Raw genomic sequence first — 15,629 nt, 5'->3', positions numbered from 1 at the left:
AATTAGAAACATTGAGATAAATCAAAATGCAATCAGTGCAGCAATAGGTTTGCTAAGCTTAGGTTAGCCGGGATCTAGCCAAGTTTTCCTGATAGCTTTCTCTGCTAACACGCCCCATTTTCTAAATAAAAGAAATGCAGTATTTCGGTAATGCAAGGGGTGAAATTATTAGGAAACACAGAGAAAACAGGGACCACAACTGGGACTGTAAGGTGACTGAGGGACTTGTGAAAAGGATGGCAAAATGGAAACCATTAAGAGGAAGTCTAGCAAGGGTTACAAGTGGCGAATCTCGGTGATTTCACTGGTTTCTTAGTGCAGTAAGCAGAAATATTATATGGTCACAAAATCTGCTGATGGCACAGCTTTGGAACACACTGTCAGTGCGAAGAATAACCGGGCGGGAATAAAGGAAAATGTGATAAAGCTTAACAATACAGAGTCTCAAGGCATCCATTACAGGGCAAATTAACAAAAATTTCTACAACTACAATGATCTTTAGCTGAAGATTACTAAGAAAAAGTAATATTTGGGTATATGGGTTAATCCCACTGTGACTCAGAGCAATCAGTGGGTTGCACTCACAGAAAAGGTTAATCCAGTTCTGGGATGGATCAGTTGAGTGTTTCCACCGTCAAGAGGAAAAGCCAAACCCCAATTACAAAGCAAAGATGAATTCTCTGCCTGGAGTAATACATACAGCTCTGCTCTAGAGATGTATTCAAACTTAACTCCGTGCAGAGAGAGGCAGATGGAATGACCAAGAAAATGTTCATAAAATTTCATAAATGAGGTTTCTAGACAAGATCAGTTTGCTTAGATTAAGGAAAGGAAAATAGGCATGTTTATGAAGGGGAAGGGGGGGATGACGGTTCTTTCTAAGCACATCGAGGAGATAAACATGAGGGAAGGAAAAGAAATATTTAACCAAGAAGGCTGGCACAGGGACAAATTAGCAGACCGCAAATTAAGACAGATTTGCAGACACCATGAGTTAAGGCGAATTTTGACCAGCTTATGAGAAGGGTAATACAATGAACCTGCCCACCAAAGCCAATGACTCAGTGACCCAAAAGGTCCCTGTGAGTTTTACGCCTATTATTTTTTTCTGCTTTTGTTTTTATCCTTTGAAAAGTTGAAGTGAGGCAAATACAGTCTCAAGGGGAGAATGCATCTCATCTCAGCCTAAACTATACCATGGAGGGGTCTGCATCTGAGCTAGTCTACAGGCTTGGGGAAGAGTGCCTGGAAAGCTGCCTGGTGGAAAAGGACCTGGGGGTGTTGGTCGACAGCCGGCTGAACATGAGCCAGCAGTGTGCCCAGGCAGCCAAGAAGGCCAATGGCATCCTGGCCTGTATCAGAAATAGTGTGGCCAGCAGGAGTAGGGAAGTGATTGTCCCCCTGTACTCAGCACTGGTGAGGCCGCACCTCGAATACTGTGTTCAGTTTTGGGCCCCTCACTACAAGAAGGACGTTGAGGTGCTGGAGCGTGTCCAGAGAAGGGCAACGAGGCTGGTGAAGGGTCTGGAGAAGAAGTCTTCTGAGGAGCGGCTGAGGGAGCTGGGGTTGTTTAGCCTGGAGAACAGGAGGCTGAGGGGAGACCTCATCGCTCTCTACAACTACCTGAAAGGAGGTTGTAGCAAGGTGGATGTCGGTCTCTTCTCCCAAGTAACAAGCGATAGGATGAGAGGAAATGGCCTCAAGTTGTGCCAGGGGAGGTTTAGATTGGACATGAGGAAAAATTTCTTTACTGAAAGAGTGGTTAAACATTGGAAAAGGCTGCCCGGGGAAGTGGTTGAGTCACCGTCCCTGGAAGTGTTTAAAAGACGTGTAGATGCGGCACTTAGGGACATGGTTTAGTGGGCATGGTGGTGTTGGGTTGACAGTTGGACTCGATGACCTTAGAGGTCTTTTCCAACCTTAATGATTCTATGATTCTAGTCACACTAACGTGTCATTACCGTCAGTGGTGAGAAATAAGCATTTTAGGGCAGGGGGACTCCTCAGACCTGTTTTGGAGATGCATCTTAGAACATGAGGATCCATACTCTGAACGTGCCTGTATCTCCTTGTGGACTATGCCTGGCCCTGTGTTTCATCAGATGAATCCCATGCTTAGTACCTTTTGAAATAGAGTCCAAATACTTTATTTAAAGAAGCATGGGCAAAACTTTCATTACCTTTCCTTCACCAGAAGTAATTATACACAAAAAAATTCACCCAAATGAATCACTTAGCTGATTCTGTAAAGTCAAGGTATAGCTCAGCATTTGGTATTGAAGCAGTGAAAAAGGCACCATTTTTGTAAACTTTAGACAATCTTTACCGAGCAGTTGTTACATGATGGTACACAACGTAAAAGAAAACAAATTGCCTACAGATTTTGGGAACAACTGAAATGGTGAGTCGCCAACACGAGCGGGTGAGCCTGTAGGCACATATCCAGAAGGTACTATTCTGTACAGTGCAGGAGGAGTATCAAGGAGGACGTATAGGCTGTTTGAAATTTAACCAGCAAATCATTCCCAAAAGAAATTTTTGAGCTTAGCTACTTAAATAGAGCTTAGGTCTAAAATCCCTGGTTAGCTCCTTAATGTTTCTTTACTGGAGTTAATGTTAAAATAAATCTTCCAACGTATCTCAGAAACCCTTCTTTTTAGGTAAACAGTTCACGTAATAAAGTTGCATAGTTACAAATCAAAATGCTGGAATGAGAAAAATAAAAAAAGCAACATTTCTGATTTATCACCACTTTGAGAACTGACTTTAGGGTTGCATTCAATTATGTAAATCCACGTGGGAGTAAGGGGCTTTGCTTCTGCACAAGCTATCTAGATCCTGGGTCCAGATGCAAGCAGAGCCCGTTTAATATTTGACGCTGCACCACTGGTAGCAATGGGAGTAGTGACTGCAGTGAGTACAAAATTGAGTCCGTACAGCAAAATGACAGCAAGTAGGTTTTCTCATGCAGTCTCTGAAAGCACCTCTAAATTTATTGCTTGAGATTGATCTTTTTTTTCCAGGAGGATGGGGGAGCTTTTCATTTCCACACCCCCCCAACACAAATGTCAATAACCTATAACATTATAAATAAACTTCTAGTGAATTGTTTATGGCACAGCTATACAATGCAATACATTTCAAACGGTGAATAACTGAAGTTATAAAAAGAAGGGCGAAATAAAAATATTTCTTCTAGATTCAAGTTAAGTGGGATGTGGCATCTTGCACTATTTTTTTGTTAGTGCATCAGTGTGCCCAACCAGATATCATAAAATCTGGTACCTTTCACTTAGGGAAGGTGGACAGAGGATGAAATGGGAGGGAGAGGAAGGTGTGCCGCATCGGTTGGGACAGCTTCTGAGCAGGATACTGAACTTAGCTGATAGTTTAGTGCCAGCAACAAACTACAACTTTCCTATGCCAATATAGGAATAAAAAGAGAAGAAATATCTGGAGAGAGTAGCCTGAGCTGCAATGTTTCTGCAAGTACTTCTGGAACTACACATATCCCTTACACCAAGGGGTAGACGTAACACCAACCCAATCTTGAACAAAATGAAGACTCACACCAAGTTACAAGGCTGTCTTGCTAGTAAAACTTTGCTAATTCTGATATTAGCCATGCAGTTAGTTTCTCCAAGGCTGTACCTTGGCTCCATTTTGTGCAGAGCAATTGCCCATCCCTAAGCCTGCGAGACTTTTCCTCCTATTGATGGCTGTGTGCAGCCATCTCAGTAACGTGGATTTGAGCTACTCCCACCAGCATTATTTCAGTGAGTATCTGACCGGATTATTTCATTTGCCTCGTCTCCTTTATAAGCCTCCCCCTCCTTTGAGAGCAAAGGGATCACACAGGACTCAAAGCTTCCCTTGAAAGTACTCCACACACAATTTGACCCAACTGGACTCTGCAACACCAAATACGGCTTTGACTAAAGATTTGATTTAAATGGCTTGTAGCCAACATCTGCTTCCCAGTAACATATACAACACATTAAAAAAAAAAGGGGGGGGGAGACCACTGAGGCATATAATTAAAGTTCAGTATGCCATAACCCGCATCAGAGTGGTACAGCATGAGGCTAGCAGGTCACATCCATCTCATGGGACAACCCTGCCTGCCCTCCCACCACCCCCTGCATCGACTCCAGTTCAAGCCCTTCCTTTCACAAATTGCCCCTCACATCAAGATGACATTCATGTGGCTCCAGAGGGGAACCTGCAGAAATATCCCAGACCTTGTATAGCATTAAAAAAGCTGGTAATTAAACAGTGGCAGAACTTGAATAAAACCTTAGCTTGAATAAAAGCTAAAGAAACGTGGTGTAATTCTGTAACTAAGCGCAATAGTGGTGATAGGGGTGAATAAGTAACAAGAGTGAATATGGTTGACCATCGATATAATATAGGCCTAAGCTGGATACATTTATATTTGAACACCGTAACCAAGCCACTGCACTATTATATTGCAGTTTTCTGCACACTGCAGCAGGATAACAGTATTCTTCATATTTAATTGCCTTCCGATTGCATAACAAAGGGGAAAATGCCAGGTCCCAGGCCTAGTGCGTCTGCCGTTAGGTTGCTAGGAGTTTTCATCATAGTTTAGCACTTGGCTGCAGCAGGGATTGAGTTCTGGGAATTATCTTCTCCATGTCAGCCACCTAGATTTAAGAAAGGTAACTAGCCGTAGACTTTATTTCAGAGCCAAAGCCACATTCTTGAAACACACCGATTTATCTTCACCTTGCATATGCCACTCAGACTGAGGTCCATAAACCCTTCTTCAAATATCTCCCGAAAAGGGAATGTTTGCAGTAAAGCACTGCAGATGTGGATATGGCTAAAACTAGCTGTATCCGTTTTTATTTGCTTTCAATTTACAGACATTGCTATTTTTGTTGCTATTAATTGCAGTGATGCAAAGAAGTTTCTGCCACCGCTGAAATAGATCAATAGCAGTAATCACAAGAAGATTTCAATTACAAGGATTCCATGCCTTAATATGTCCTGCACAGATCACTAAATTCTAAAGGCCATTGGGGTCATGCAGTTTTACATTATTAAACAATAGACATAGAACTTCAGAGTTTTAGGTCATTTAAATTTGTCTGCTTTCACTTCCAGCCATTGGCTCATAAAAACTAATTTTTGCAGAAAGGATGATCTTTTATACAACTAATTTGAAAACCATCTATTTCGCTATCTGTATGTACCATCCTGACATCTGGTCCCATTCTTCGCAATATATGCCATGTCATTTTAGGGCCATGTTTCTGGCAGAGATGAGATCAAGCTTCTAGGTTTTGTTTCATTACAAACTCAGAAATTCATTAATTTCAGTGAAAATTCCCAGAAAACAAACAAAAAAAAAAGACACACCAGTATTTTTCCAAATAGCAAAGGGGGCTTTTTCAGCTGTATGTAACACTTAATTTGTGGAAGCATTTTCCATTTGGCCAGAAGCTTGTCCATCCACCGAGTCTTGGGAATATTTATTCTATATACTAATATACAGAGGCTCAAATGCAGCCCTCAGCAGCACTGTACCAGCATGCCTTCAGCTGAGTGCGGGTATCTGAGGTCCTTCCAGCTCCAGGTACTCTCCCAATTGCATGGCTCCACGTGGGGACAAGAGCCAAGCACCTGCACAACACCCTGGTTTCCCTGGGATGTAAATCCATGCATTTGGTCCCAAAAGGAGTTGCAGTATGGTTTGACCACATCTGAACAAGCAATGGGATCAGCGTCCTCAGGCACACTGTAAACCCATCTGCTGACAATTTCAGCGCAGTGTGACTGATAGTTGTGACTTGGAATTGATGGTTACGCATACTATATACAACCTTTTGGTAGCCCAGACTAACAGAGGTTGGATATTCACCTCTCTCTGGTAGGCAGAACACATATAAAGGGTAAGCCTCAAGGTAACATAATTCTCTAGCTTCAAAAGTAGGGAGTCATGATTTTAGAAATGTAAGTGATGGTGCATACGCCAGTGGAAAGAGTTGTTACATACAGCTGAGTACTCAGCAAAAAAATTAGAATCACTACAAGTGACGTGTAACTCCAAGACAAAAATCAAACTTTCAGTCGCTACATATTTCACAGCCTAATAACAATAGGAACTTCATGTGACCAAAATCTTTGGATCCAAACACCATAACCCCCATTACTCCAAACTTTTTTCTTTTTTTTTTTTAATTTAAGAGACAGACAGACAGACATGCACTTTTGGACTAAATCTGAAGTTTCAGAGAACTCTCTTACTTTAAAAAAAATTAAATCAGCCTAGTTTCAGAGACTCTGAACACACACCCTCCATTCTGGTTCGCACCTTGAAAATTGGCTGGATTCCTCAGTATGTTTTATAATGTCCTTTCTCACACTTCTATATATGAAAGTTTTTCTTTATGGCCTTGGTTTAGCCAGGATGTATTTCAATGCAAGTAATGTTTCCCAATTAGAAAAGATGCCATGCATTTTTCTGATTTCTAGGACTACCATCCTACCAATTTTCTTAAATAAAGTACATATTCCACTAAAGATTCCACTTTCCTCCCTCTTAGCTCATTTTTCTCCAGCCTATTTTACTTTGTTTTCCTACCCTTTCAATACCACTTAGCCACTTAATTCCTCATCCATCACATCAATTTAGATCACTATATGCTGTGCAAGGTGTCTCTCTCTCTCATTATCCTACCTTTCCCCCTCCTTGTCATACATCCAAATCCCCCTGAGCAGACTGTAACAGCCTGGCTCTGTAACTCCAGGCACAGAAACCTACACCTCTAATTCTGCCTCAAATCATCTTAATCCCCCCCCAGTTCTCAATTTGTGTGTCATAATCCTCTTCATCATATCCTTCTACTGAGGCTCTACATCCACTCAACAACAAAGTAACTTTGATTTGCAGTCATGTTTGCGTCAGGTGGGAATTTTACAAGACTCCAGCCTTGGCCTAATGTTGTCCATGATGGAAATGACACTGTTCCTACTCCAGCCAAGACTGACTGCATTTGAAGAACTCCAACCCTCAGTAAGAAAACTCACATTTCCTTTTTTCAAACTCCTTCTTTTAATCTTTTGATTTATCTCCTTAATTCTGACATTATAAAATAGCACTCAAGTGCATAAGGCATCTTATACAATGACTCAGCAGCCTCTGCATGACAACCTTCAAGCACCTATATCACATCTAGTAGTCTACATCTACAACGGAGAGACACAAACCTAAACTTCCTTGGCCATACCCTTCTTTATGCGTGAGAGATTTGCCCATAGGGAGGAAAAAAAACTGCCTGCAGTGGTGTGTCCCCCTACTCATCTAGTCCCTTAACAACTAACAAAAGTGCATTTGATGATTTATGTCAATGGCTTCGATGTCCAAGTGGAGACCAGTGACGAGTGGCGTTCCTCAAGGGTCAGTATTGGGACTGGCACTGTTTAACATCTTTGTCTGCGACATGGACAGTGGGATTGAGTTCACCCTCAGCAAGTTTGCCGACAACACCAAGCTGGCTGGGCAGAGAATGGATTGAGAGCAGCCCTGAGGAGAAGGACTTGGGGCTGTTGGCTGATGAGAAGCTCAGCGTGACCCGGTAATGTGCACCTGAAGCCCACAAAGCCAGGTGGCCAGCAGGTCAAGGGAGGTGATTCTCCCCCTTTACTCCGCTCTCGTGAGACACCACCTGGAGTACTGTGTTCACTCTGGGGTCCCCAACATAAGAAGGACATGGACCTGTTGGAGCGAGTCCAGAGGAGGGCCACAAAAATGATCAGGGGGCTGGAGCACCTCTCCTATGAAGACAGGCTGAGAGAGCTGGGGTTATTCAGCCTGGAGAAGAGAAGGCTATGGGGAGACCTTATAGTAGCCTTCCAGTACCTGAAGGGGCCTACAAGAAAGCTGGAGAGGGACTTTTTACAAGGGCACATAGTGATAGGACAAGGGGGAATGGCTGTCAACTGAAAGAGGGTAGATTTAGATTAGGTATAAGGAAGAAATGGTCTAGTGGAAGGTGTCCCTGCCCATAGCAGGGGGGTTGGAACTAGGTGATCTTTCAGGTCCTTTCCAGCCCAAACCATTCTGTGATTCTATGTGGGAAAGGAGGGATGGAGGTGGGACACACAAGGGAAATTTGGAAAGTCATCTTTCACTCAGCTGGCTTTTAGGGCTATTCACTCTGATTTGGGTCCATCCTTCACCACCATATCAAGAACTCAAAGAGCACCAGGACCTGCCCCCAAGGTCCTTACCACTAAGCTTTGATTTTCTGTTAACTTTTTCTGAAATGCCACAATCACCAATTTTAATGCTAAAGACAAATGCCCTTATCCAACAGCCAGGGCCAAGATAAAGAGCTAAAACCTACCAGAATCAAGAGCTAAAAGAATTCTTCTCTCTCCTACTTGCCTTAAGGAGGAAACACTCACATTCTAATGAGAAATACACTCCTTTTAATCAATCAGAATATTTCTTCCAAATTAAGCTTATCAATTTATTTATTCTTTACCTATGAACAGTGTTTGAGCACATTGCTGCTAGTGGGCCAAAAAGTTAAATCCCAGAAAAGTACCAGTTGAAATAAATGTTAAAAGCCAATGAAGATAAAGAGCATTAATAACTACAACCACCCAGAACACACTGACCAGCTCAAAAGACTTAAATGTCACAAATGAAGACATATCACCAAAAAAAAATCTCCCCTGGAAGACAGAGAAAAAGGAAAATGTAGACCCAAGGAGGAAAGACTGACTGTTTACATACCTGTTTTCAAAATCACTTCAATTCTTTTCAGGCACTAGGGAAAACTGGAGTTGGAGGGGTTTGAAATCAAGTACTGTCCTGGTTTCGGCTGGGATAGAGTTAATTTTCTTCCTAGTAGCTGGCATAGTGCTGTGTTTTGGATTTAGCATGAGAATAATGTGATAACACACGGATGTTTTAGTTGTTGCTAAGCAGTGTTTATACTAAGTCAAGGACTTTTCAGCTTCTCATGCCCTGCCAGCGAGAAGCTGGGAGGGGACACAGCCAGGACAGCTGACCCAAACTGGCCAAAGGGATATTCCATACCATGTGACGTCATGCTCGGTATATAAACTGAGAGGGAGTGAGCAAACGGCTGTGTGGTGTTCAGCTGCCTGCTGGGTTAAACCACAACAAGTACATAAGCAGTTACACTCCAACGTCTGCTGGAGGCTCCAGGGCCGTAACACACCATTTAATGAGAAAGAAATGCTACTATTGGTTGTCTTATTAAAAAGGAGTTGGTATTTCATTTGTTTAAAGGTAAATGATAGCAGCTCTAGGACCAGTGGAACTCATGATACCTTGTTATTTTTATTACATTTTGGTTAAAGTTTGCCACTTTAAGTGTGCCTCAATTATAATGCACTATGCCAATGATTCTCTTCACCACCACAAATATTGCAGATGGTTTATTTCCCATCTATATGTTAGAAAAGGAGGTTAAGCTCATCGTCTAAATCTGTACTGCTTGGGCACAGAAATTTTCTGTTTGTTTTACATATTAAAGCATGAAAATCTGGAGCTAACGCTACATTTTTATAAAAAATAGGTTCCTCTTAGTCTGAAATTGGTTATCTTAAAAAGCTGTATTATATTTACAACCGTGATAATACCACCTCCTTACACAGCCTGACTGTACAACCTGCTTTCCGACGGGCAGCCCTCATATGATCTTGAATTTTAGCTGCAAGTATTATCACTTCTGTCATATTTGCTATAAATAAAATGGAACAATGTCAAAAGATGGTACTCGGCACAGAGACAGGGATGGAATTTTAAAGGAGCTCTACAAAATCTGCATCAAAGTCTGCATTAAAAAATAAGAATGCAGATTTTATATAGTGAGGATATATAACTGCAGAATTCGAGAATTTAAAAAAAAAAAAAACGCAACCAAAAAACCCACTCACAGGTGTTCTAAGAAAAAACTGTTAAAATGGTAAAAAATGAACAGAGGCTTTTTCATCTGTTTACAGCCCTAAAGATAAAAAGCTCTAGAGAACAATTAAAACAAGTCCTAATGCCATTATAGTTGCATTTTAATAATGAATTTTCTCTACACTGACTTGTGCATGCATTATTTGTCATAGTTATTGCTTGTTTTCTCTATTATCTTAGGCTGCAAGCTCGATTTCATAAATGTTAATACATTTAGCAGTTTAAAAGCTTTAATTCAGCATCCGTTTAAGATATTTATGTTTTCCCTCCTCAAACAGCTTCTAAAATTCCAGTAGTAGCTCAAGAACTGTTTTAAAAAAATGGAGATAAACCTCCCTCTCAATCAGACGTTTAAAAAGACATCACAAAAAAAAAGAAAATTACAAAAAGTAATCCTAGGGCATGATTTTAAAAATGCTCATTCAGAGGCATTCTCTACTTTCGTATAAGTCAGTGGCAAATTTGCCACCAGCTTCAGCCAGAGCAGATAGATAGAGAATTTTGATTATTCACATCAAGCCGTATTAGTCTGCCCTGCAATGGATTAGGACTGCTTAAAGGCAATCACTAGATATGAGCTGAAAAGGGAGGCTGTGGCAGGGGGACATCCCAAGTGGTCCAGCCCCTTTTGATATGGACGTGCAGCAATGCTTTCGGATGACAAGCAAGTGATTCTAAAACCCACATCCATTCATGTATACATCCACATGCGGTACTGAAATCATAAGCTACCTCTTCTCCAACATGGGAACGCCACGTAGGTAAAGCCCAGCAGCTTAAGGTCATCCCTGCACATTTGCACAGGGCTTCAGTTGCCTCTTATTGCTGCCAGATGCCTGCGAGCATGCTCCTAAATTAATTCCTAATTAAAACAATTCTTTTGAGGCAGACTACAACCACTTACCTCATCCACATTCTCAAAGGCATTGATGATGTCATATGGTAAACACGACAGAAGATCAATCACGAACCACGTTTTCAGGTAGTTCATCCTTATGAGTTTGGGATCAGATATAACCTCTCCACCAGGACCAACAAAGGTCGTATGAAAGTTCAAAACAATGTCAACCAGAAAAATAACGTCCACGACACTGTCCAGCACGAGCCAGGCAATGTTGTTCTGTTTTGTCTTGAAGGACACATTATATGGAACCATAATTGCTGTGTAGAAGGTTAGAATTAAGATGACCCAGTCCCAAGTGGTCTTAAAAGCACAATAGTGTAGTATAATGTGTGGTGGAGTCTTTGGAGCTTCTTGCTTGTACTGAGGCAGAATATCAGAACCCAGCTGGAGAACCTGTAAAGGACAGAAAAGCAAATGTTACTGTTTTCAATTAATACAATCCAATAAGTGGTCTCACGGATTTCTGTAAGGAACAGCACAAAGACGGGACTATGTTCATTGGACATTGCAAGTCAACCCACAGTTTCTAAATTATCTGATTTATTAAGAATGTGTGGAGGCAGCTATCAGTCAGTGAATGGGAGCAGCACAGCATCTAAGGATATTCTTGCAAAAAGGGAGGTCTTTGCAGATGGACTGAGGGGAATCCATGCCAATAGCAAGGGCAGAGAGGCTCCAGAAACAGGTTGTGGGTACTGCCACACCAGCTTAGGCTTTGCAGTTATGAACATGAGTATTCATTCGTATTTGGAAGTGTTGCAAGACTAATCCTTCATGCCTGACCTCTTTTTTAAACCACTGTTTAGCCAGAACAATACCCTATCAAAGGTAAACCAGACTTCAGCCTTGCTGGCTGACCTCCTTCTAAAATGAAGCATTGCGTGCACAGTTTCTGCCCTAACACCCTGGCAATATCATGCTTCCTTCCCATTTTCTTCAAAAAGTTGTTGCTCTTACAAGCTCAATGTCACTAGTGGGTTCTCTTTTATTTCTTGTAATTACTTTTCTTTTCTTTTTTGCATATGACTATAATCTCCTGCATGCGCACTTTTGTAAAATGTGGAACTGGAAACATCGCAAAGGAACCAAGCCAAATTCACTTAAGACATTCCTCCCAGCTAATCTAATTACCTCTTATCTCAGTCCAACACAAGAAACAAAACCACAAAGGAATGCGCAATGTGGCAATATATTGCACTGACAACTGAAAGATTCGTGTATTTTGGAACTAATAACACCTTTTACATTTGGGGATCTCAAGTCTATATGGGATAAAATAAATAATTCCAGCAACTTTAAAACTCATTTCAGCCCTACACCTGTCCCATATTGGAGCTGATGCACCATATTTGCAGGGACAGTTGGATTGCAAATAGCAGTCCCATATGTGTAAAAACACCCAAACGCAGGATGCTTCCTCGATGAAGAGGAGTAAATGGCTCTGAATAAACAGCACAACAACTAAGAATATGAACTCAAGTACCACAGATACAGACTCTCCATTTATTCTTTGCAGTCTTATTTTTAAGATGAGAAAGCTGTTACTGAGATCAAACAGTAAAAGTCTGACTCTACTGAAAATCTGTTCTTCAGGGATCACCAAGGGACAACAACAGCAGCCTCTCTCACTCTGTGTTGTGGTTTTCCAACATGTCTAATCTGGCCCAGTGTCAGGCTGTAACCTGATGGGATGCAAACCTGCTTCTGCCTACCTGTTCCCACCCTCCCTAAGGCCAGATTTAGCAATCACAACCTGTAAGGAAAGTCAGTTAAACTGGTATGATGAAAAACTGTTGTTACATGAGTTAGCCATTTGTTTTCTACAAAGTCAGCTGAGTTGCGCAAATTTATCCTGTGGCCAGAAAACCACTAGACCCACTACACAGGCAGCAGTGAGAGTGCAGGAGAGACCTCCAGAAGGCCATGGTGGCTCCCTTTGTCAACAGCCTCATATCAAACTAGCTTCGGTGCAACACAAAACCATGTGTTGAGCTCCAGCTGAACAGCAACGCACACCAAGCGGTGTGGTCCCAATGGCACTTGCCAGAGACCCTCACAGATGCCAAACCCCTGGTGAGAGCCATAAAAATATCAACCTCCAGGTGTCACTTCCCCAGTGACCAGGACAAGACTCACTAACAGCACACCTATAACCACCCAATGGGCAAGGTTCAGCTGGCCACTGCGGCACACTGAACTCGCTGGTGGATCCACGGGTCCCTCCCCAGAATAAAAGCAATGATCAGTACAGTCATTTCTTCATAGCAGCCTTTGTGCAAATCCACGAAACTTCTTTCAATGCCAAAATTGTCCCCTGCATTTAACACACCATTTTGGCTTTGACTCATAATCTGGTCATTATCTCCAGTTATGTCTTTGGACTCATCTGTGGTCAACGCTTTACTGTCATGATAAATCAGGACTGGGACTTCTTTCCTTGGCTTCTCCAGGCCTGTTTGTTCACCGTCTTGTTCACTGGGGCAGGAGCTGGAAACAGCCTCACTATAGCTGGAATAATGAGCTGCTTAGGGCTCAAGCCGAATGCAATGAACATATGCTTGATAGTTCCCTATGCCTCTGGTGGTGGAGTGCTTAGGAGCTCCCATGATACTGTAAAAGCATAATTATTATTCTTAACGTAATATCATGCTGAGTTTGACATGGTGAGTAGGTGGCAAGTGGCTGTGGAGACCACTGAACTATAATGATTATTTCTTTCATGCTGCATGAATTTTTAATTTTAAACCACTAAAGAATACACAATATCTTGTTAGTCAGCTGCATTCATCACAGACTCTCTGAATTGTTCTCGTATACAACCAATGAAAACAGCTAACAATGGTTAAGCCTGGTAAAGGTGGGCACTACATTCTGCAAGGGATGAGCTGTGATGATAACGCTCCTCCCCAGACACAGAAGTATGGCAAACGGGGCCTGTACGCCGATGGCATATGTCCACTCAGTCTGCATTCCTGACAGCATTTTGCCTAGAAACCATTTTACAGCTCTAAATGACTTGTAAGAGAGGAAGTCACACACTCTCCAAGCAACCTATTCCTCGGTTCAACCTTCTCCCTTACCTGAGCTTTTCCTACTGCCTGATCTAAATCTTCCTTGCTATGACTTAATGCCATTACTTTTTCTCTAGCTATAGTGGTCCTGGTGAATAATTTCTTCCCTCACTCTATGCAAGTGCTTTAGACTTATTTGAATATTGTTACCATATCTTCTCCAGTCTTCCCTTCTCTAGACTAAGCCAATAATGCATATAACCGGATTTACAGAATGCTGAAATGTCATGAATCAGAAAAGCAAGATGTGAAAGTAACTCAGCAGTCATCCAAGCTATTGGTATGGGATAATTCAAGGGAAAACCTCACACTGCCAACACCTGAAAACTGTGGGTTTCCATTCCGATCTTAATTTGAGTTTTTATTATCGAAGTCCACTAAAATGAGAAGGGGAACAAAAAAAAAAAAAAAATTAAAGCTGCTACCAGTTCTTAGCATCGAACACAGGACAAGCTCCCTGGCACAAGGTGGCTAGGGCTGTCATTTTCAGTAGCTCATATATTTTGACCATATATTTTTGACCCATATATTTTTCATAACCAATGGACATGAAGATGAAAGCAGTACCTCTGTTTCATCAGTTAACCTGAAGGCATTCACCTGTTGCACCATCTGCACTGTTAAGGAGATGTTTGCAACCTGCCAAAGAGTTCATTTCATCAGTTCTGAAGAAAAAAATGATGAGCAAAATACTGCAGGAATGACTTTGCAAGAAAGTCAAGATATATATGTAGTCAGTGTGCCTGTACAACCCCAGGGGCCCAGACAGGGATACTTCCAAAGAGGAGTACCTGGTTTCTCAATCCCATTTCCCTGGGAGCGTAAGCGACCATCCACAGGGCTCAAGGACATCAAGTCTGGTTCCACGTCGCTGTGAGACAGCATGCAGAGGAGCACACTGTGCACCCCAAGTTAAGCAACAACCAGCAAACTGAGAATTGCATGCACAGAAATAGGGCCATTTAAATAAAAGCGACCTAGAGAGACTGTTTTCATGACTGAAAGAGCATGACCTGTCCCAGAACCATGGGCTTGGCGCATAGCGCTGCTTTAGGATGAGCAGAGGAGAGGCTGAAAAAATCAGCCTCTGAATTTCCTGAGCTGGGAAATATTTTCCTCCAAAATTATTATTTATAAATAGGAATAGGTTTGGGTTTTTATCCCCCCCTCTCTTCCTGCCTTACAAAGGGAGCTGGCTGGTGTCTGTCCCACTTACTTCGGCTAACCGGGAGTGTTTGTGCACCACCTCGGCCTTGTTCATCGGCGTTAGCTGCTGCAGTACGCTCCGGCTGTTCGTCAGGGCCCGCGTCAACCGAGCAAACTTTGTCCAACCTGCAGGAAAGAAGGAAATCGTGTCAGAAGTACTCAAACCTCATTCATCGCTAGCAAATCTCCTTCGTGTTCACTGATGTTAAGTCTTAGATTTGAATAGTTCCTCTAAATTGCTGCACAGAACAGCTTCAGGCTTAAAGACCTTGCAAAAGAGGAAAGATACCGCTGCTTCAAGGCAACCAGAAGTAAATCTGAGTAAAATCAAAATGCTCTGGCTTGTTCTTTCTTCTGCCTTTTGGAGACACTGTGTTAGAGGAATCACATTGTGCTTTCAGCATTCTGGGGAGTTACTCTGCTGCTGAAATCTAATTCTAAGCCACTGAAGTTAATGCAAAGGCTTCCCAAGTCTGC

At 42.1% G+C, this 15,629-nt stretch overlaps 1 protein-coding gene across 1 annotated transcript in view; it reads right to left on the bottom strand.

Annotated features, from left to right (window-relative positions):
* KCNH5 (potassium voltage-gated channel, subfamily H (eag-related), member 5) overlaps positions 1-15,629 on the bottom strand; it is a 153,192-nt gene that overhangs the window by 107,557 nt on the left and 30,006 nt on the right. The window contains exon 5 of the mRNA XM_009332731.1: positions 10,876-11,268. Within this exon, the coding sequence (XP_009331006.1) occupies positions 10,876-11,268 (393 nt within the window). The remainder of the gene's footprint in view (positions 1-10,875; positions 11,269-15,629) is intronic.

Source organism: Pygoscelis adeliae, unplaced genomic scaffold (assembly GCF_000699105.1).
Source record: "Pygoscelis adeliae isolate BGI_AS28 unplaced genomic scaffold, ASM69910v1 Scaffold179, whole genome shotgun sequence".
Lineage (NCBI taxonomy): Eukaryota > Metazoa > Chordata > Aves > Sphenisciformes > Spheniscidae > Pygoscelis > Pygoscelis adeliae.
This window is presented reverse-complemented; position numbering and strand designations above follow the sequence as displayed.